The 23,708-nt window shown below is 34.4% G+C and overlaps 1 protein-coding gene across 1 annotated transcript in view; it reads left to right on the plus strand.

Annotated features, from left to right (window-relative positions):
- Window positions 1–2,097: 2,097 nt before the first annotated feature.
- The window catches only part of LOC126972056 (A disintegrin and metalloproteinase with thrombospondin motifs 16-like), an 80,038-nt gene continuing 58,427 nt past the window's right edge, over window positions 2,098–23,708 (plus strand). The window contains exon 1 of the mRNA XM_050818634.1: window positions 2,098–2,405. Within this exon, the coding sequence (XP_050674591.1) occupies window positions 2,319–2,405 (87 nt within the window). The 5' untranslated portion in view covers window positions 2,098–2,318. The remainder of the gene's footprint in view (window positions 2,406–23,708) is intronic.

Here is a 23,708-nt window from a genome sequence, read left to right on the forward strand (position 1 = left end):
CAATTATTTTTAACATCAGTAGTCAACAAACCCGGTGACTTGTTGGTAGGTGACGCTATTAAAGCGATCATTAGAACTAAATCAAATTATTAAGAATGAGTAAATACATCAAATTATATCCACTTAACTTTTAGCACTCCAATATGTACACTCCAATACCAATTCGAGGAACGTAATATGACACCACCGGTACATGTGACCCAACGACGAAATCCATATGACCTTATTCGATTTCTCGCTTTATTTTGTTATTAGGAAGTGCTTTTGTTCCTAGGAAATTATAATAGAATAAAAGTTCGTTAAGCTGTTCAAATAAGAGCCAAGACAATGAGATGTTGGCATATAATAGTTAGCGGAAAAAGGGTGCTTGGACTGCAGTCTTAATCGGCTGCCGACGTGATAGTGAAGTGCGCAGAATGTTTTATTATTTTTTTTTACACAATATTTGGTAAGTTGCTATTTTTATAAAAGATCTAGACAATATTTCCAAGATATTAGAATAATTATAATAGTATAATATATAGTTTTGGTTGATATGAATTCGACTTGAAAAATAAAAATAGAAATTGATAGATCGTTTATATTTATAAAAATGTAATAAAAACATGCAATCCGAACTTCATAGCACTATTATTTATGCTTCTAGAATACTGTATAAAGTTTATAACATAACTAAACTTACTAATGTCAAAAGTAATTGCTGCAAAGCAACCATATTATTCCTATATAAATTTTTAACCAAAAAAATAAAATATGAACTAGCTAAGCCCGGCAATGTTATAATTTATTTGCTAATAAATTTATATATAATACGTCTCCATGTAGTTGTTATGCGACACGCGAACACAATGTATGAATCGAACTGGAACTCGTAGTGATTTTCACTCGCTGTTTCCATACAAATTAACTCTTTATTTCCTAACATTGGAATAAGAAATTGATTCGAATTTAAATCGGTTATTTTTCTTGTTGGCTTCTTTGTTAGCTTGGTGACTTAACGTTATACGTGACTTTATTTTATTGAAATGACTTGGTTTGTTACGTGTACACAAATAAGATTTTAAGAAATAACCCCAAAATATATGTATTATCTCAAAATCAGTTTTTATTTAATGTTCATTTTTTTACATCGTATCTTTTTGTTACTACTGACTGACGACCCATATAACCCAGTGGTTTGTGACCCTGCCTGGGCTATAGATCCCGGGTTCGAATCCTGGTTTGTCGATTATATCGATATGATTATTGATTATTAACGATGTTTGTTTCCGAGTAATGGATGTTTATATGTATTTATGTATGTTTTAATATGTATATAACAAAAATATTGACACACTTCTACACAAATTATCTTGCCCCAAGTTAAGCATATATAGCCTGTGATATGGGTTACAAGACAATGTATATTTAATACAATATACTTACTTAAACATACATAAATTCATATAAACTTACGTATAAACATACATAAATACATTTAAACATCCATGACTCGGAAACAAACATCCATATTCATCATATAAATGCTTGCACCTATCGGGATTCGAACCCGGGACCTCTAGCTTAGTAGGTAGGATCGCTAGCCGCTCGGCTATACAGGTCGTCGTATATCGTTTTCTTGCACCCATATAACAGACTATGCCTAGTTTAGCGCAAGATAATTTGTGTAAAAGTGTGTTAATATATTATTTATAATCATTTAATTAAAATATAATTAAGATTTCTTTTATTTAAAAAAGTTTAAACTTCTTAAGGCACGCTGAGCAGGTTATTCTGTTGGTATTATAATTATATAAGACTGAGGCATCACTCTTGGCTATGTGACGCTCGTGCGACTAATTCCGGCTAGTTATGTCTCGCATTAGTTTTTACTTCTCTCGTGTGATGTTGTGGTCACATGACAATTATGGATGAAGTAGGTATTTTTTATACTATCCGTATCAATCTAAATCAATAAGTTTTTACTTTCTTGAAGCCCCAAGAGTCTCAATTCAATGGAGATAAACACAACCCTACCAACTCTATTGCAATCCGCAGCTTATGAACGTTCTAATCCATTTGCACAAAATCGGAAACCGCGCAGTCGCTTGCGGCGAAACAACGCGATCAGCTGCCGCGACAACGTCTGTACAAACATAATAATTATTTAACACGAAAAGTTTTGGCGGGAAATGTAAACATCACTGATGTCTAGCTGTTCCTATAGTTGTTTAAGTTCTAAGAGATAATTCAAATTTGGAACTCGTCAAAGAACAAAAAAGAAAATATGAATATTTAATTGTGTTTTGTTATTTTTTTTATGCTGGATAAGTGTTAATATGATGGCTTTGATAAAAATTCTCACAACAGTGATAGTATTCATCATGCTGGACTGTTCTATGTGCAATCAAGATTTTTTGGAAGATGTAAGTACATATTATAAGTTCATATTATTTAAATTTATAATTTTTGTCTTCCAATCGTAAAAATATTATTTTATCACCTCACATTCTGAAAAATCTATATTTTTAAGATTTAAACTTTATTTTTACATACTTTTACAGACGTTCTTTTGATATCAAAATCATGAAAAATGAAAAAAAAACTAGTTGGGCCCTTAATAATGTGTAAGTAGGTAGGAATTATGCCGAAATGTTTTCATAGAAATCTCACCAAACTATAATTTCATTTGATGTAAATTTTAAATAAATTAGTAGAGAAAACTCACAAGTTCATACTATTAAAAAGCTATGAGATGTCTAGTGGAACCAAGCTCTATAATCTACAAGCCTTGATTAACTTGATTATTTTTACCAACATGTTGTAATTGTAGGTAAAATCAGCTTAGAGTTACTAACTAGAGGTTTTCTATTTTTAAGGGTTTTCTTATAAGTGTATATTATATAGACTGTACATACAAATATGGTACTCCTGTATGAGAGGTTGTAGGATTTTGCAGTTTCTTAGTTTTACTATTGTAAGTATGCAACTTTTTGAAGTTATACTTCTTTAGGCACGTCATGAAAATATGATGAGAGTGAAATTATAAGATGCGCGCGCATCATTGTAACACAAAGTAACAGGTGAAGTTGGTTCCTAAAATTTTTTGACGTTTGTGACATTCGTTATTTTTTTTTTTGGTTTCTTCGTCCATTATTAGGATAGGCAAAGGGTTAAAGCCCATACAGCCGTATTGGTTTTTTAATAATTAATTGTTAAAGCCATCGTTGCAAGATTTTTACAATATTGTTCTTTCTACAAACGTAGAATAGCACGAGGAATAAATAATTTTACCTTATATATATATATACACTTTTTCCGATAATATATATCTGATACCGGTGCCAGTGGCTTCATAATATTTCTCGTACAAATACCTAATTCTCAAATTCTTAAAATACAGCAATAAACATTGTAGATCGTATATAATAGCGTAACTTAGCTAACGCTGAATACAGACCAATAAACCCATTAAAGACAGAATGGCGAGTAGAAAAATCCAGTTTCTTTGCTTTTAATTTAATGATTTGTTTACCTTGTGGAGTCAAGGTTAGAAGTTGAATGTGAGATGCTGGGGTAGATTATAAACTAAAGAATTTAATCATAAATCGAAATGATCGATAAAAACGTGCTGCTTTTTATATATGAAGTATGTATATACATATACATATAGGGTTGCCATCTCTGAAATCTGGCAACCTGGACAAGAAGCGTGATAACCAAGGATTTTGGACCTTAAAACCCGGACATGACAACTGCATTTTTAAACTTATTCCGCAAAAAAATATTGTTAATTGTTGTAAATCAACATTTTATTTATTTTCATACAATTTGAAACTAGATTTAGTCTTAATGAGAAACAAAACAGTTTTTGTTTAAGTTAAACGAAACTTATAATAATAATATTGACACACTTTAACCAACTCAGTTAGGTTAGCTCAGATGGTTAGAGCACCGGCACGGAACGCCGGAGGTCGTTGGATAGGTTAGGTTAGGTTATTTATTAGTTAGTTATAGGACTTTAAAGTCCCGCATCATTCATATTTTTTTTTCAAATTTAATTTGTGTGTTAATCCTAGAAGTGAGGGTTATCACTTTAAAAATAAAACACATTATAAAATAAATTGAAAAACATCAATACACTTATAATCTATGAAATCTATTTTTTATTAAATAACTGACGAGACTGTTTTTTCTTAAATAAAATATTTCTATCTTTAGTCAACTGTTTTGTCAGTGGAAATCACGGATCGCGCCTGCCTGACTTAACAACTTTTAAGCCCTGACTACAATTGAATACCCGGACGCTATCCGGACGCCTTCTAAACTTAGACAAATCCGGGGAAACCCAGATGGATGGCAACCCTGTACAATATACAGTATATGTGTATGGAATGTATCAATCTGTAATCTTCTGTATTCATCTAGTTTCGTATAATCAATGTGCATAAATTATAATATATAGAAGATCTCCTTAAAGCTCAACTTTGCCAAAGTTCTGCCAAATGTAATACCTATATAACTCAGTAAATAAATCAATTTGTTTTGAACTTGAATCGAAACAATTATTTTTTGTATTTCTTCTCGTCAAAAAATAAACAGTAAAAAAACTACTACTACTATTAAAAAAACCGTCTTAAAACTGAAAAGTATAAAATAACTTAATAAAGATTTAATTTAATATACCTCTTATGCTAATCGTATACCTTTAATATGAATAAAATACTTTTATCTACACCCATGCTTTAAATCCTCTATTAAAGAATCTGAAACAGTTAGCTTATTGCCAACATTAAAACACCCAATGTTCTAATAACCATTACATCATCCAAAAGAGTGTTGGAATGTTGTACTGAATTTCATAACAACACTCCTATTTTTTTCAATCCCTTCATGCTCAAAGAGTTTTAACAGACAGCCACATTCTTATTGCTCGATGCGAGGTATTTGTATGAATTTCAAAAAAAAAAAACATTTACGTTTACGCGCGTTTCACACTACCAGAACGTCGCGCGCCGTAAAAAAAAGTAGGTTATTCGAATCCCCGCCATTTTTCTTCGATATTTTTATTGTTTTGTTTACAAAAATTGAGATATTTCAGTTTCAGAATCTTTTAGAGGATTCAAATTCTGGGTGTAGATAAAGTCTTGTATGCAACTGTTGATAATTAGGTATTAATACACTCATGTGATACTTTTATCACGTTGCATAAATAACTGGTATGTGCTACTTATTGATAGGGCTTAGGTCTGGTTTATGAATGACAGGTAGCGTAAGACCCACTTATCGGCAAACAGGTTAATAATAATAATATATTGTGTATCTAAATGAAAACTCCTAAAAAAGCAGTACAGAAACTATAATAACATCATCCACGTAAACAAAAATATTCACAAAAATGGTCATAAAATGAAAAGTGCTGGCCCAAACTATGTCAATTTTTTATGGGGCTATATATAGAAAACATTCCGCTTCAAACTAAAGAAGAATCACGACAATCAGATTATAAAACTCAGCGTAATCGGTACATAAAATACATAAAAGAAAATACCAATCGAATTGAGAACCTCCTCCTCTTCGAAGTCGGTTAAAAAATACGTAGCTATATCAGATGCATTAAAATGCTGGCAGTTTGGGGGGTTAAGTTGTTAAGGCCATCACATACTACCAAGCTACATATTATAACCTATAGCATACCAAGCGACCGAAGACAGAAATTATACCATAATGTATAACGCCATATAAATCTTGGACTCTTAATAAATAAAGGGCCAAAAAGGTTTTTTTCAAATTAACTAGTTATTTGAGATTTATTTATTGTTAATCCTAATCATCGTTTTAGAAACAAATGGCGCTCTTGGAAATGGGACAAGAAATACTCAAAACTTGTAGATTTCTCTGAACATGACCAGCGCAGTGCCGCTCAGAATTTTTGGGTTTTTCAATAATTTTGAGCGGCACTGCATTGTAATGGGCAGGGCGTATCAATTTCCATCAGCTGAACGTCCTACTCGTTTCGTCCCTTATTTTCATAAAAGAAAGAGAAAGAAGAAAGACATCGATTTTCTACTTTCATTTATAAAAGAGTTTTATGGCTTATTAAATTAGGACTCATCACCCTGTAGTCGTTAGCCCTATCTTAACTATCTAAAATAAAAATTCACCAGTGGTCTTCTAACTTTTAATAAATATTTTAAAACCTGGTCACACTCAGTCTGGATTCTACAATAATTATTTGATGCAAGAGTAGCACTATGTATGCCGACCGTACAACATGTCATTGAAATTGACACCATTTTAAATTTGTTCGAATAACAGTCTATTCTGTCGTCACGAGCGCAGTACGAAGTGATCTGGGTGAGGAGTCTCATCACCGTACGAAATACTTTACGTATTTTATATCACTTAAGGCGACACTAAATGCCAGCGACCTTGAGCGATATATGTTCACGGCTGCCGGCCCGCCATCTATGTAACAAAGCCAATATTTTCAAAATTCTTGCGTGAAAAACAGTTTATATGCTTACAATTCTCGTTATTCACTACTAATCTGAATAAGTTAACCTACACAAAAAAGTACAAGCTATAAGAAGAACTTTTCTGAGAAAAGTACCAAAAAAAGTGCGTCACGCCACGCCAAAAAACTTGTTTAACTTCAAAGAAAAGTGGTAGTTCAAAAAGGCTCGGCAGTGCTAACTATAACCAACAGCAAGCATAAGCAACCTACAAATAAGACTTAAGGATATGTGTAACAGGATTAAGTAGTGTTAATAGCTCGAAATGCTATACTTTCTCCACAAAACTTGTCTAAAATCACCATGTTTGCGTGTTTTCTGCTTACTCTTCGCCTTAACACGCAGCCGTCTCTAATTCAATAAAACTAAAAGCAATCACTTGGGAAGTGAGTTCACAATGAGATAAAGAGTAGGCCAGTTCCTGTCAATCTAAGTGTCAGGGTCCATTACTATTACAATGCGAGGAATTGCTCAGGGCGTTCAGATTGCCTGGCAATGGCAGACCTTGAACAGAGCAGGTTCAAATGTCGCGCGTGCTTTAAGGTTGCTACACGCAAGCGAATATCACGCTAGGCATGAGACGCTTGAACACTGAATTAAATAATTTAAAATTGTTACAAACTCTCAGTATCATCTTTATTTTTGTACTATAGGTATATATTATATAAATTAGTTGAAATATTATTAGTAAGAGTGTCTGTGTTACTTATGCATTAGCAAATTAACAAATCTGTAATTCAATTCAGTGCATGGCACTGTGTGAGTGCTTCATTTCAAATTTCAAAAGTAAAATAATCTTGTTTACTACAGAAACAAGCACTGTTATTTTTAATAAAGTCACACTATTATCATATTATATCATCATCAGGCTACAAGGCCCATAAAATAAATACCTTTAGTCTAACATACATAGATAACTTAAATCTACGTCACATTTTCGCGGCGATGTGAGGCGCGGGTTCTTTAGCTTCTGGCGGTCGGCGACGTCGGCGATATTTGCGAAAAACGACCCCCTTCGGCCACAGCTGCACGTCCAGGAAGGTTGATATATGTTCTGTCAGGACGCGAACAACAAAAGAGTTGAAGTCTACTGCGTGACGCGCCACCAACTTTTCGACTCCCAACCGGAACCTTGTCTTCTCCACCAAGTACTGAACAATATCGGATGCCTTGGTGGTGTGGTAAAAGCGAGAGACGTAGATATACGTCGCTGGGATTACGGGACGCAGGAGCTGGTTCTGTCCTATCGGTGCTGTGCCACATTGGTTATGACTAGGAGGTCTCCTCTTCTTCTGCTCCACCTTAATGAAGCCATCCTTGTCGGTCAGACCCTTCGACACAGTTCTACAAGCGGGTTCGTTGCGGGCGTGCCCGTTTCCAATTTCTGTCCTCAGCACTGTCCGCTTTCTGGGTTTCTGGCGGATGGCAGCAGCATAGTCACGTTGAGGTCTTGACGTAACGACAGCAGGCGACACCTCCGAGAGGGGTGGAGGTGAGGGACGGGCGGCAAGTACATTACCGCTTACACGTGCAGGCACAGCGGCCGGTGTCGTTAAAAAAATTTAAATACGTTACTTATTGTCATCTACTATCTACTGGTTAAAACCCGTTTTTTTATTTGATAAAAAAAAAACAAAACAATAAAGCAAATATTCATATTTTTTTATAAATCGCTAGTCCTCGCTTGTCACCCTATATTATACACGGTTCTGAAAACATCACTAAAACATAACTTTTTCATGAACTTATGTTACCGTCCCACGCTTCAAGTCTGTCTGGCTATTGTCTTATATTTGGACGTAAAGCATCATAACAACATTCCAATTATACTTTTTAGTTTTAATTGTTGAATTGTGTTCATACACAGAGTCTTTGGAAATGTTTTAACAGTAACTTAGTTGAATATATAAGATTGATCTTGCCACTATGTGATCATTTTTAATATACAGATTTAATATTTCCTTGCTAACTCGTTTACTACGCTCATACATCTGACCCATACTTCTGTACGGATGTGAGTCGTGGACTATTAAAGAAGACCTCAGGAAACGTATAATTTTCGAAATGGGGGTATATAGACGTATGTTGAACATTACTTGGACTCACAAGTTCACAATTGTGGAAGTTCTGCGCCGCGTCAATCAAAAACGCGAACTCATGGAAAATTTGATGACCTGTATAGCCGAGGGGATCCTACCTACTAAGCTAGAGGTCCCGGGTTCGAATCCCGGTAGGTGCAAGCATTTATATGATGAATATGGATGTTTGTTTCCGTGTCATGGATGTTTATATGTATTTATGTATATTTAAGTAAATATACTCGTATTTTATTAAATATATCGTTGTCTTTCAACCCATAACACGGGCTATATGCCTATTTTTGGGCAAGATAATATTTTTTGTAAAAGTGTGTCAATATCATATTAAAAATCAAGATCAGGAAAGTCACTAAGGCACGAGAGGTACGAACTTCTACAACGCATCATGATGGGAAAAGTTACCGGAAGAAGAGGCGTAGGTCGCAGAAAAAAGTCTTGGCTGCGCAACATCCGAGAGTGGACAGGAATCGCGAGTGCGCAGAACTATTTCACTTTGCGAAGAACAAAAAGTTGTATTTACAAAGCAGACCGCCAACCTTCGCTAGTCTGAGAGGCTCGTGAAGAAGAAGATACAGATTTAATATTGATTGTGTGTATTAAGGCGACAATAAATGCCGTCGACCTTGAGCGATATGAGTTCACGGCTCCTATGTGACAAAGCCAATATTTTAAAAATTCTTGCGTCGAAAATGTAACTTACAATCCTTATTATTGATTACTAATCTGAATTAATATACCTACACGAAAAAAGTAAAAGCTATGAGAGTAGTATACTAAGCAAATGCATCATGCCGAGAAATAACTTATTTAACTGCAAAGAAAACTGGTAGTTTATAATAGTTCTGGAATGTTAACTTTAACCAACAGCAAGCTTTAGCATCCTACAAGTAAGACTTAAGGGTATGTATAACAGGATAAAGTAGTGTTCATAACTGCAAATGCTATATTTTCACCACAAAACTTGTCGAAAAACACCTTGAATGCGTGTTTTCTGTTTACCCTTCGCCATGTATAAAATACTACAATTGTAGTAAACTTTTTGGTTGAAAGAGTGGCGAAACTGTGTTAATCTCACGAACTGTACTTTCTCCAAGCATATCATTAATTCGGTAAATTAAATGGAATAATAACGGTTCAAATGGGCCTATTCGAAAAACTAAGTTGGAATTCGAGTTCGTATGTAAATATAGCACAATTATTCCTATTGGGTGTTACAGGTGTGATGTAATTATAAGCTGTGGAATTTACCAGTGGGATTCTCCTTTGCACAGGATAATGGCTAGATTATGTGTACGACAACGGCGCCTATTTCTGCCGTGAAGCAGTAATGTGTAAACATTACTGTGTTTCGGTCTGAAGGGCGCCGTAGCTTGTGAAATTACTGGGCAAATTGAGACTTGACATCTTATGTCTCAAGGTGACGAGCGCAATTGTAGTGCCTTTCAAGAATCCGGAGCGGCACTGCATTGTGATAGGCAGGGCGCATCAATTACCATCAGCTGAACGTTTCGTCCCGTATTTTCATAAAAAAAACTAAAACAGAAATTTAACATATTATATTTTAAAATATCTATATAGTAATAAAATATAATATTATAACGTTAAAACATTTTTTTTATATGGAAGAGGAGGACAAACGACTGCCGCACACTTTTTCTTGCTACACCATGGTAACCACAGGTGCGTTGCCTGTCTCTTAGAAAGGCATATGCACTTTTATTGAAGGTACAGAAGTAGTATCGTCCTGGAAACACCGCAGAATAAAGCTTACTACAGCTTATAGAAAAGTGGGTTCATTTTTCATGACAACCAGACCGAAAGTAAGTCATTAATTACATACAAATATGTGGGGATAAAGCTTGTATGGAAACCAATTTACCAACCAACGCGTTTTTCATTTATGCTTTTGCTGTCGAATGTTTTGACTGGGAACAGCACTGGGCAGTTAAAATTTTAGTATTTAAAAAGTATTTATCAAAATTAAAGATTACTCAGACGCCTCAATGATAAAATCGATTTGTAGGTAAATTGGTATGTCTTCATAGTTATTTATGCAACTGTTGTGTAATAAGGGGTATTAAAACACCAATGTGATAATAGTATCACATGAGTGTTTTAATACCTAATTATCAACAGTTGCATACAAGACTTTATCTACACCCAGAATATGAATCCTCTAAAAGATTCTGGAACAGTTAGCTTACTGCTAAAATTAAAACACCAGTCATAGTAGTAACCTAATATCATTCATTACTGATTATAATATACAAATAAACTATGTACTCATGAAACAATTATTTATTTAAATTCACTCGAATATAATGTTCTTATGCAGCATTTAAAATGAATCGCTCATTATTTGTAAACAAAACAATAAAAATATCGAAGAAAAATGGCGGGGATTCGAATAGCCTACTTTTTTTTACGGCGCGCGACGTTCTGGTAGTGTGGAACGCGCGTAAACGAAAATGTTCTTTTTTTGAAATTCATACAGATACCACGCATCGAGCAATAAGAATGTGGATGTCTGTTGATCGAAAAAAAAACATAGGAGTGTTGTTATGAAATTCAGTACAACATTACAACACTCGTTTGGATGATGTAATGGTTATTAGAACATTGGGTGTTTTAATGTTGGCAATAAGCTAACTGTTTCAGAATCTTTAATAGAGGATTTAAAGCATGGGTGTAGATAAAATATATTACCGTCATTGTACAGTACCTGTACCATGTACATAGGTTATATAGAAGCTTTGTACTTCACCTGAGTTTGGTGTAGGAATGCGAAAGGTTGAGTAGCTAAGTCGTGAGTGAAGCAAAGCCATGAATCTATTGAAATTACGACACCAGTTGCTTTGTTGTGAATACTAATTATTACTTATGTCTTAGATCATAACAATAATTTTATTATATGCTTTCTCCACCTTCATCTTGATGCATGGACTTCGGAATCAAGATAATTTTACTATGTACATGGTCCGTTTATGATATTTTTGTGCCAAGTTTTATTGTTCTACTTTTAAGAAAACCTAAGATAGCTGTGCCGCAATCAGCAAGAACATAATATCCTGTAGTAGGTTTATGAACTCCTTTCATGCCATCGTTTGGTTTCGAGTAAACTATTGCTCTTATATATATATCTCTATATCTATCTAGAATATTGTTGTAATTCACATTTTTTTTCTGGCAGTTCTAAAATAACATTTTTAAAAGTGATACGTAACAGGAATAAAAAACAACGTGGGACGAAACAGGAACAAATCGAAAAATTGATTTTATGTATAATACTCAGTTTTAATTCAGAAGTCTATCTTGTGTACAGTGTAGCATCCACGAATTTGTTGAATACCTCTTCTCTGGAATACCACATTATTTTTATCCTTTCTCTCTGAGTTAGCTGGCCCATTTCTATAACTATATTTGTTATTTGGAGTGTTCCATAATTATTTTTTAAGTTTATCTTGCTCTTGTGATGTTAAACTCTAAAAATAATATCTAAATGTATATCTGTGCCATAAATAAATATTCTGTACTTATGTTTCTCACCGAACTAACCTAAGGAGTGAGATAAATGTTGATGCATTTTGGGTTGGAATGAGCCTCTGTTTTGTATAATATATTATTGGTAATAGATGTCTGTAAGGTTTAGATTTATAGCGGCGGCGCAATCAGGTTGGACAAATCTTCTTTATTCAAGTTATTTAATGAAAATAATTGACATGGGTACCTTAAAAAAAGTTTGTACACCTTCCTAAAAGGGCCAACTTGAGGTGGATGAGAGCGAATACTCTATGTTTAAAAAAAATATAACTTATGGCGTATTTGGTGTAAATATTCGTGATTTTTTTACGTTTCGAGGGTACAGTGACATGTTTTTAAACTCCGTCGTGAAGTGAGCCTCTAGTGTAGTGTGTAGTACTATCTATATTATAAGTATTTATTAAGCAAGATACTAATGACAGGTAACTATAATAACCCGAAATACTGAGATTTTTATTTTTTTTAACTTGTGGCCTTATCCAATTGGACAAAGCTCTTGGCCTTATTGCGATAAGTGTAGACTAATTGGTGGTATCATCTATATAATATGAAAGTTTTGCCATGCCGCAGAACTTTTTACGTACTTACCAGTACACAACCCCCTTTTTACCAGATTTAGACTCGCCCTGTAACCCTTTTTTAATAGCTTAAGACTCGGTCTCCTCAGCCGACAATAATTGTAATTAGCCATATAATTTAGCAATGATTATTAGTTATTGGTTAAGCCAATACGAGTATTTGTGTATCAGTATGATATGAAGTGAGTGATAAATATATTAAATCTTTGATTGGACCTGCACAATATGCGAAAATTTATACACCGTGATATCATCTCTTAATTCGTAGTACTTCATCATCATTTCAGCCGGAAGATGTCCACTGCTGGACAAAAGCCTCCACCAAAGATCACCACATGACGATCGGTACTGCACTGTCCTCAACCAACCTATTCCGGCGATCTTCGGTTATGTCTGTGATTTTGGTTCTTCTCCAGATCCCCTCATTTCTGATTCGATCTCGGAGTGAAACTCCGTGCATAGCCCTCTCCATTGCCCTCTGAGCGACAATAAGCTTCCTCATAAGACCCATAATTAGCGACCACGTCTGCGGTCCGTATGTCATCACTGGCAACACACACTGGTTAAAACCTGCGTATTCAGACACTGGTATTTTGGACAAGATGAATAGTGGAACGTTTAATTTTTAATATTCAAGCAAATATTAATGCTCAATGTAACCTTTAAGTGCGCCTCAGTGATTTGCGTATTTGTAGCTAGTAGGAGGCATTCACATTAGAAGTCACGATAATTCGACATAATTGTCTTACGGTTTCACTTGACGAAACGTGAGCTTAAAATTACCTCTAAGCAGGCGTAAATGATTTATGACATCATGAGTATGTTGAAATTGTTTAGGGAAAGGTTCACTGGTTCCTTTACGGAAATTTTACCCTACGATATTTTAATACGAAATAATATGTGCCATTGATATTTGGCTATAAATACAAGGGCTTTAACACACTTATGACCTATGAAAATCTATAACTAAAAAAAACAATACGTCATCCCATAGATAGATTGAAAAATGGATTATCAAAACGTTCTATACATCAATTATTGAATTAAAGTATTGCGATTGGCGACGAAGTATAATCCGGCAAAGTTTTAAAGCGAACAGTTGCTTAAAACGTAGTGGATTTCAGCTATCTCCGGGTTTTACAAGATTATAGCCGTCATCTGTCAATCTATAAATGACTGCACTTTTCATACAATCGAGTGAATCACTTTTTCATAAAATTGAGCTTCAGTTAGTGCATGCACACTAACTCAAAGTGTCGTAAAATCGCGAGTGTAAGACTTAGCTTGTCACGCACAGTAAACTAATATTCCTGGCCTGTTTTTATCGGTTATCTAACAGCAAGAGACTATAAAGTCTCTATAGATAGATAATTTATATTATCTAAGTGGTTGAATATGAATATCGGCTGTTACAAATTCACTGGCTTTGTCATAAGTCAATATATCATCATTTTTACTAAAGTTATCAAAACGTTATATCATTGTAAATGTACAAGTTATAAATTGTTTTCATTAACGAAGTATTTCAATCGAAATGTTGTAGAAATATCTAATAGACAGTGTACAGACAATTGTCTTACTTCATAAATAGTTCTGCGACGAGAATAATATACAAGATGGTTAAGAATAGTGTGATTAACAAAGAAAAATGTACTTTTTTTAATGGAATAGGAGGCCAAACGAGCGTACGGGTCACCTTGTGTTAAGTGATCACCGCCGGCCACACTCTCCTGCAACACCAGAGGAATCACAAGAGCATTGCCGGCCTTTAAGGAAGGTGTACGCGCTTTTTATGAAGGTACCCATGTCGTATCGTCCCGGAAACACCGCACAAGGAAGCTCATTCCACAGCTTTGTAGTACGAGGAAGAAAGCTCCTTGAAAACCGTACTGTGGAGGACTGCCACACATTCAGATGGTGGGGATGATATCCTAACTTGTGGCGTGTCGTGCGAAGGTGGAATGTACTATGATATAAAAAAGCATGGGATGTTTGATATCATTTGCTATAAATGTTTTATTAACAGATAGTGGTTAAACGTACATCTTTCTTTTTTTGTTTAATTTAATTCAATGTAATATTCATACACCAGTTACACTCCTAAAATGTATAAGGCTCGTCAGACTAAAACAGTTGAATAAAAAAATCACTCATTAATTCCTTCAAAGTAGAGTCACATTAAAATATCTTTAGATCCACCACACAAGCTTAATAAATTAAGTCTTCATTTCGATCGTACTTTTTAAAGTGGCTTTAAATCACATTGAACTATTTCGTATAGAGACAAACATACGAAGTTGGTATATTGTTAATATGTGTATCAGCTTATAAAAGAAGAAGAGATTTTTGGTAGAGTTAGAGCATAATTCATAATGAGAATCATTTAAAAATCAATATTCAGCTATTTGGAGAGGATGAGTTCAAATACTTATAAAATATTTTGTGAGGTTTTTAGAACAATTACTTCTAGCACTGGACAATTGATTTCCCAATCCATTTACTTTTTCGTAAGTTTACTATCTATCTTACCAGTGGGAGGCTCCTTTACACAGGATGCCGGCTAGATTATGGGTACCACAACGACGCCTATTTCTGCAGTGAAGCCGTAATGTGTAAGCATTATTGTGTTTCGGTCAGAAGGGCGATGTAGCTAATGGAATTACTGGGCAAATGAGACTTAACTTCTTTTGACGCAAGGAGATGAACACTATTGTAGTGACGCTCAGAATTTTTGGATTTTTTCAAGCACTTTGAGCGAATTATCACCAGATGAATGTCCTGCACGTCTTGTCCCTTATTTTAATTAAAAAAAAGAAACAGTCTTGACCATTGAGTAATATTACTATAACAACATTTAAGGCTCTGTCCTTAAAAAAGTACAAAGATAATTACATATATTTCCTAAGTTACTAACTGAAACAATAATAGAAGTCTTTGATGTTGAAAAAGCACAGCCTTAAAATAAATGCACAGCCAAATGAGGCAGTCAGAAATAAATCAAGTTTAGAATAGTGTTGTGAAATGAAAACAGCTCCAAATATAATCGCAATGTTAGTTGCACGGTTCAACGCTTATTGGCACAATTAGTTTATGTCCGATGCGGTTGTTGCTTGTCAGTAGTAACCGACCATGCATAAAACCTTTTTCTGTGTAGTCATATCGCATTTTATCACAAAAATAAACAAACGAAGTTACAGAAACACCTATTGCTAGCTCTAAGCTTGGCTATTTCAATATAATATATCAAAAGTCCCTGTGGTGTCACACCAGAATAGCACCACCACATCTCCTCCCGTGGGTGTCGTAAGAGGCGACTAAGGGTTCCAAAGAACGGAGATGGGCAGCAGCATCCTTCCGAGAAGCACCAACATCCACTGCGATCGCCAACACGCCTGCCAAGCGTAGCGATTACGGCAGAAAACGATTGGGCTTAGATCATTCATAGATAGACTACGACAACTGTGAAAACGTCGGAAAAATTGAGTTTACACTTCGAATAAGCTTTTTATATATTAAATTGTTTTATATTTATGTATTAAACTAACATACTGTAAAGTAATAAATGGTATTTGCAATAGATTTTTTTTTCTCTGTTTCAGTATTTATGACAAGACCAGGTACAATAAATATAAAAAATGCATAATATATCAATATATTTCTTTGTCAATTAAGAAAATTTAAGAACTTCAGTCATTCCAATAAGCATTCCTTAGATCATATTTTATATGTCTGGATAGACTATGACAGCTGAGAAAATGTCGAAAAAAAATTAGAACTTACGTCTATTTTGAGCAATTCTCGCACAGTAACATAACACTTAATGCCACTTCATACAAATCGCGAGTGTAAGACATAGCTTGTCAGGCACACTAAAATATTAAACCTTGTCTGTTTTCATCAGTTGTCTAACAAGCAAGAGACTATCTAGACGTATAAATTATCTAAGTGGTTGAATATGAATATCGGCTGTTACATATTCACTGGCTTTGTCATGAGTCAATATATCATCATTCTTACCAAAATTATCAAAACGTTATATCATTGTAAATGAACAAGTTATGAATTGTTTTCAAATATGAAAACAGACACTGATCGTCATAGCGATCTTTGGGGGAGGCCTTTGTCCAGCAGTAGACGTCTTCCCGCTGAAATTATGACTATGATGATCAAAAGTCCATCGGACTATCAGATCAAATTGGATCGAATTTATCTGCCACCCACAAGCACACAGCGGTTCCGAGGTTCGAGTCTCCTTAAGAGATAACCCGCGATTGTTGTTGCATAATATTTGCGGCCTCCACGGCCCACGTCCTATGTTGCTGGAAAAGTTTTGAAGCCACCAGTATAGGGGAGGTTTTTAGTCGGTTGGGCCCTGACATATGTAGAAGGGGTTGGTAATTTAAACGCACTTAAAATAGAAAATCTGTATTTTACTATTTCCACTAATAATAATTATTATAATAAATGACTCAATACAATTTGGGCAGAGTTACCCCTTACAATTAACAATAATTAATGTTCTGTCGAACTGAACGCTCTGGCTTATATAGGACACGACCGTCACAGTGAGGATGCTACCAACTGTTAGTTGTCACTACTGCAGGGACAACTAACAGTTGACGAATTAAGTTAACCGAAGAATTGACTACAATTTAAATAATTATAGTAAATAATAGTAATTCTAAAATTATATTTATAATTATATAAAACAATACTAACACAGTAAGTAGTTAAATAAATATTATAATTAATTGGGATGTCTAATCTAATAAAGCATATATCGTGAACTTAAATATGTCAAATCATGTCAAAGTCTTATGACAGTTCATGACGTTGGTAGCGCTAGTAAACACATCAAGCTGACGGGGCCCATATGTGTCAACATATGGTCCCCGTTTCGGGGTCTAAAGAAGTAACTATATTTTCCTGCTCTCAAAAAAAAATTAATAATAAGTTGACTTGGGTTAAATGTTAATATAAAGTCGGTGTTGCTTAAGTTTTTATTCTTTATTCTAAATTCATAACTAATACAAGCTATTAATATAATATAAGTAAGCGCAATACTCAAACACTAACGGCCTCACAAAAAAAATATACAAACCCCTTATTCATAATAGTCTGCTAACTTAAAGCATTGCTAATTCTCACTCTGTCTTCTTCTATTGACCTAAGACAGAATGAAAAAAAACACTCCTAAGTGGCTGTTTAAAGTTAGCGGACCATTATGAATAAGGGGGAAAATGTTTATAAATAGACATTTTGCATTATGATTGGTTTATTCGGACGTATAACGTTTCCCGCGTTTATTTGCAAGGCTGCTTGACATTCGGAAAACTTTAGAATTATCATTGTATTGACAGTGTTGTCAGCGATATAGTATTTTTCTGTATATTCTTGGTTTATTCTCAATTGTAACTTTATATCAAGCTAATTTCTACGACCGTTAATGTTATGGGAATCTTACCACAAAACAATAGTCAAAACGGTATCAAATCAGTTCAGACGGCGTAGCTGAAAAAAATTAAGTTCAGAGATTTTTTTATTTATCCTCGCATCCATAAATAAATAAATTGTTTTCAAAAAAATCATTTTGTAATGGCACATTTACGATATTTTATTTGTAATTATAGATCATTCAGAATAAAACATCGATACATTAGATGTTATAAAACCAGTTAACTACTTTTATATTTTGTAACACAGGAAACAGTAAAACAAACTCAATCATTTGATAATAACTATTAGTGTCGTAAAAAGTTACAAGTCTAGAAATATCGCCGCTATAAGCATGCTGAGCTTTATACGAGTAATAATCAATATACAGTTAACCTCAACATATTTGAACTCCCACCTCAAAACTAATTATGTAATAATGTCAAGTTATCTCAGTGCTTGAAGTAACGGAATCCTCACTAAGTGCAAGGTTCCGATAATGACTAATTATTACGTGTTGCATAACTTATATGTTACAAAGTTATCCGGACAACTTTTTGCGGTCACTGACACCTAGATATTCTAGAATCCTTACGCGTACTATGCGTTCGTTTTAGAGATTCACTAATGTATATATTTGAACTTCATACTTCGGTGGTGCAATAGGTTGAACCGTTGTCTCTCACCACAAAGCCCCCGGTTCAATTCAAATGTGCGTTTTTTCGATGCTTTATAGTGTCGTCGTCAACGCTCCTATGATTCCTCTGGTGTTAGAAGAGTGTGGATAATGGTAATCACTAATCACATATTATACATAAAAAAATTAATAGTCTATTCTAAATACATACACAAAAAACAAATCATTTGAGTACAATCCACTCAATTAATTAATCGATAATTTTTTTGGGTATAATCACGATATATTAGAATGGTACAATACATGTTTCGCCAGGTTAAGCAAGGCTTGCAAACTAATTAAATACAGACAAACAATAACTGGTATTAGAAAATAATTTTATTACATTTTAAGATTAAATATTATGGCTGAAATATGTTTACATGCCAAAAATACTAAAATATTATGCTTGCTAATAAAATAATAACAAGTTTAACATTTCACGTGTAGAACTCGACTCAGTCGGAATTCTGTTTTTCCGCAATCGAGTCGAGAGAATCTGATAATTTTGCTTGTCCTTTAAATGTCAGCTAAAATAGAAAATTTAAGGCTAGGTATCGCTTCGCGTTGAAAAAATCAAATTGAAGCCCAGATTCCAAAATACATATAACCCTTTATTCGAAGGTTATAGTGCATTACTGCAGAGGTCATGCAAATGAGACATTCAAATTCAAATTCAAATTCAAATATTTTTATTCAAAATAGGATTTATAATCACTTATTGAACGTCAAAATCTACCACCCATTCAAAAGAGACTGCCTCAGACCTGAGAAGAATGGGCGCAAGAAACTGAGCGGGCTCTTTTTTTATATAAAATATGGATTACAATGAAATATCATACAATAAACATTTATAATTAAAGAGCCTGAGGGTGTTCGCTTTAATCCCAGTCCGTGGTGTCATTAAGAAAATCGTTTATGCTATAATAACCTTTCCCACACAAACGTTTTTTAACAATTCTTTTAAATTTCGTAACACATTTGTTTTGTACATTTTCTGGGATCATATTGTAGAAGCATATACATCGCCCAACAAAAGACTTACTAACTCGACCCAACCGAGTAGTAGGCATAACAAGTTTATGTTTGTTCCTCGTGTTAACATAATGAATGTCACAGTTTCTAGAAAATTCCTCAATGTGCTTATGAACATACAAAACATTATCAAAAATGTTATGAGAAGCAACAGTCAAAATGTTTATTTCTTTAAATTTTTCTCTTAATGATTCTTTAGGACCTAGGTTATAAATCGTGCGAATAGCCCTCTTCTGCAGCACAAAGATAGTATTAATATCGGCTGCACTGCCCCATAAAAATATACTATAGGACATAATACTATGAAAATAACTAAAGTATACTAATCTCGCCGTATCTATGTCAGTTAACCGTCTGATTTTCTTAACCGCATATGCTGCAGAACTAAGCCTATTCGCCAATCCTTCAATATGGGGGCCCCACTGCAATTTGGAATCAAGAGTAATGCCAAGAAATAAAGCAGATTCCACTGGTTTTACCACCTCTCCATTTAATAAAATATTCGCATCTACATTTTTGACATTTGGCGCGGTGAATTTAATATATTTGGTTTTATGATTATTTAACAAGAAGTTATTGGCGCTAAACGAGTACACGATGTCAGATAGAGCATTGTTTACTTCGTCATATAAAACTTGGCTTCGTTTCACAGTGAATATAAGTAAAGTGTCATCCGCAAACAATACCACCTTGTGTTTTTTTTCTACAAGGTTAGGTAGATAGTTTATATAAATTAGGAAGAGGAAGGGTCCAAGAATAGACCCTTGTGGTACTCCCATACCGAGAGGAGTCCCAGGAGATCTCCTGCCAGTAACCTCGACCCTCTGAATCCTATTATTTAAATATGAGATCAGAAGAGCGAGTGCAGATCCTCTTATACCATAGTGGCATAGCTTCCTGACCAGTGTTGAATGTTGAACACAATCAAAAGCCTTAAATAAATCACAGAAGATACCAAGTGCATTCTGTGATTCCTCCCAGGCCTCAAAAATATTCCTGATGAGTTCAACACTTGCATCCGTAGTCGAGCGTCCCCTAGTAAAGCCAAATTGTTTTATATGAAGTAACTTATAAGTGTTAAAGTGAGTAAGCATTTGGCTTAAAATATTTTTTTCAAAAATTTTACTAAGGGTCTGCAATACCGAAACAGGGCGATAGTTATTCGGGTCAGAAGGGAGTCCCGATTTAAATATTGGTGTAATTTTACTATACTTCAGAAGGTCAGGAAACACGCCATGTTCAATACAGCTATTGAAAACTAGTACACTGCAATGACATCAATAAAGAACTTATTATTTTTACAGATATGCCCCCAGATATATCAGCAGTTTTTTTCATTTCTAAGGATCTGAAAGTTTTAATTATTTCTGCTGGGCTAACAACACTGAATTTGAAATTTTGTTTACATTCCTTAACATTTTCCAAAAGAAGTGACTCGGCAACACTGGTGGAGGAGACAAGGGTGCTTGAGATGGAAACTGGAATGTCAGAAAAAAAATTCTCAAAAGCAGATGCTACTTCCTGCTCAGAGTGGATTTTTGTATTGTTTATTATTAGATTATATTCAAACTTGCAGTCTTTCGCTCTTCCAGATTCCCAGTTAATAACTTTCCAAGTCATTTTTATTTTATTTGAAGCATTTTTAATTATTTCTCTAATATGCATTGACTTAGCAATAGTACATACTTTCTTAAATAATTTTGAATAATTTTTCACATATACAAGGAAAGATGCATCATGATTACATGATGATCTCTCACTATATAGTTCATATAACCGTTGTCTGCTCTTATGAATACCAGCTGTTGCCCAGTTGTTAAATGACAAGAGACCACCCGAGTTGACTGTCTTTGAAGTAAATATAGAAGCAAACTCTGTTTTAATTATTTTAAATAACTTACCATACATCTCATTTGGAGTACTGTTATAATTCAAATACAAGTTTGAGAGTTTTTCTGAAACATTGCCTCTATATTTTATATTATCTCCATTCGCCTATTGTTTACCGGAAACATAAACTTTTTAGTTGAAGTACATTTGTTCCCTTCAATATTAAAAGAGGCTAATTGACCAAAGTGGTCTGACCTCAGTTTACTAATTATTGATTGATAAATAGATTTATAATTAGTAAAAATATTATCAATACAGCTTTTAGAGGTGCTGGTTACTCTAGTAGGTTCTAAGAAAATATTTGATATATTATATGATTTAAACAAAGATTTGAATCTAATACTTGTGGTGGATTTTTCTAATAAGTTAATATTAAAGTCACCGCAAATCATAATATATTTCTTAGATTCTGATAATTTTGATAGAACCTCCTCCAATACACTCTCAAATAACTCATATAATGCATCGGGGGGTCTGTATATACTTACAACAATGGCACACTCAAGCTCTGCACAGGCTATTTCAATGGTACGTTCAACAGAGAGGCCCACAATATCTTTACGGTCTTTGAATTTAAATGATTTACTTATAAGTATAAAAGAGCCGCCACGTGTTGCCTTTTCTCTGCTAAACACACTTGCCACCCGATGACCACTGGAGTTAAAAATGAGCTCATATTTTCTAAGCCAGTGTTCAGTAAGACATAAGATATCAATATTTTCATGGTTCATTAGTAACTCCAGTTCCAGTTCTTTACCTAACAATCCTTGCATATTTTGGTGCATCAGGTTTATAACTTTACAATTATTATGTTTATTATTACTTGTACATTGTGTATTTATATTGCTAGAGGAGTCCCCTATTGTCTTATTGACTAATTTAAATAATTTGGAACATATTCCAAACCAGAAACTAAACTATAAGATGCTCAATAGAAGCAGTAACATTGATGGACGAACGCGTAAATGTGGGCTCTTAGGTGAAGCTCAACATATTTGAACTCCCACCTCAAAACTAATTATTTAATAATAATGTCAAGTTAGCGTACACCTTCCTTAAAGGCCGGCAATGCTCTTGTGATTCCTCTGGTGTTGCAGGAGAGTGTGGGCTGCGGCGGGCGGTGATCACTTAACACCTGGTGACCCGTACGCTCGTTTGTCCTCCTATTCCATAAAAAAAAACCAAGGCACACAAACGTAAGTCTATCAACGCCTAGTTGTACTATATAGGTCACCACCAAGCCGGTCAAAATCGGTTGATTAGTTCGTGAGTTATCGTTGACGAACCGCGTGAAAATCGGTTCATTCATTCAAAAGTTTTCAAAATTCAAAAAATAGAGTTTCCAGATTTCTTTTAAATTTTTACCAGACTTCTGAGCTCGAAGAGCTCAAAACAATACAAATTATTATCATATTTTGAAGCGTTTAAGTATGGAATAAGCGGGAAGTTGCAGGGATGGCCTTTAGAGTCAACCGTTTTCCTAATTTTTTTTTTTCAATAAATAAGTTTGTATCTGCAAGCCACTCCGAAATTTAAATAAAACCTTTGATATTTTACCTGTTTGGTTGCCATGTTTCACCACCGAACATGGATTTTCATACAACTTTTGCCGGCCGCTGCTCGCATTTGGCCAGTATAACAATTTCGAATAATCTCGTATAAGGTTATAGAAATAATGCTGAAATTTCCAAGAAAGTTTGAGAAAGCTTATTAAATTAACATCTTCTTCTTCTATTCTCTTTGATCTTAAAGGTTGGTGGTTAGATTTTTCGATTCATCCCTATCACCGGGAGACGGAACGGAACCGGTGATCGTGGTCCACTCCCGGATGTTCCGTAGCCAGGATTACCTTCTGCACCCAGCTCCTCTCTTTCCTTCAACCTTTCCCGTCATAATGAGCTGAAGCAGATTATATTTTTAATAGTTTCTGAGCACATAAGAGAGTAGCTGTTATACTCTATCA

Source organism: Leptidea sinapis, chromosome 25 (assembly GCF_905404315.1).
Source record: "Leptidea sinapis chromosome 25, ilLepSina1.1, whole genome shotgun sequence".
NCBI classification, from domain to species: domain Eukaryota; kingdom Metazoa; phylum Arthropoda; class Insecta; order Lepidoptera; family Pieridae; genus Leptidea; species Leptidea sinapis.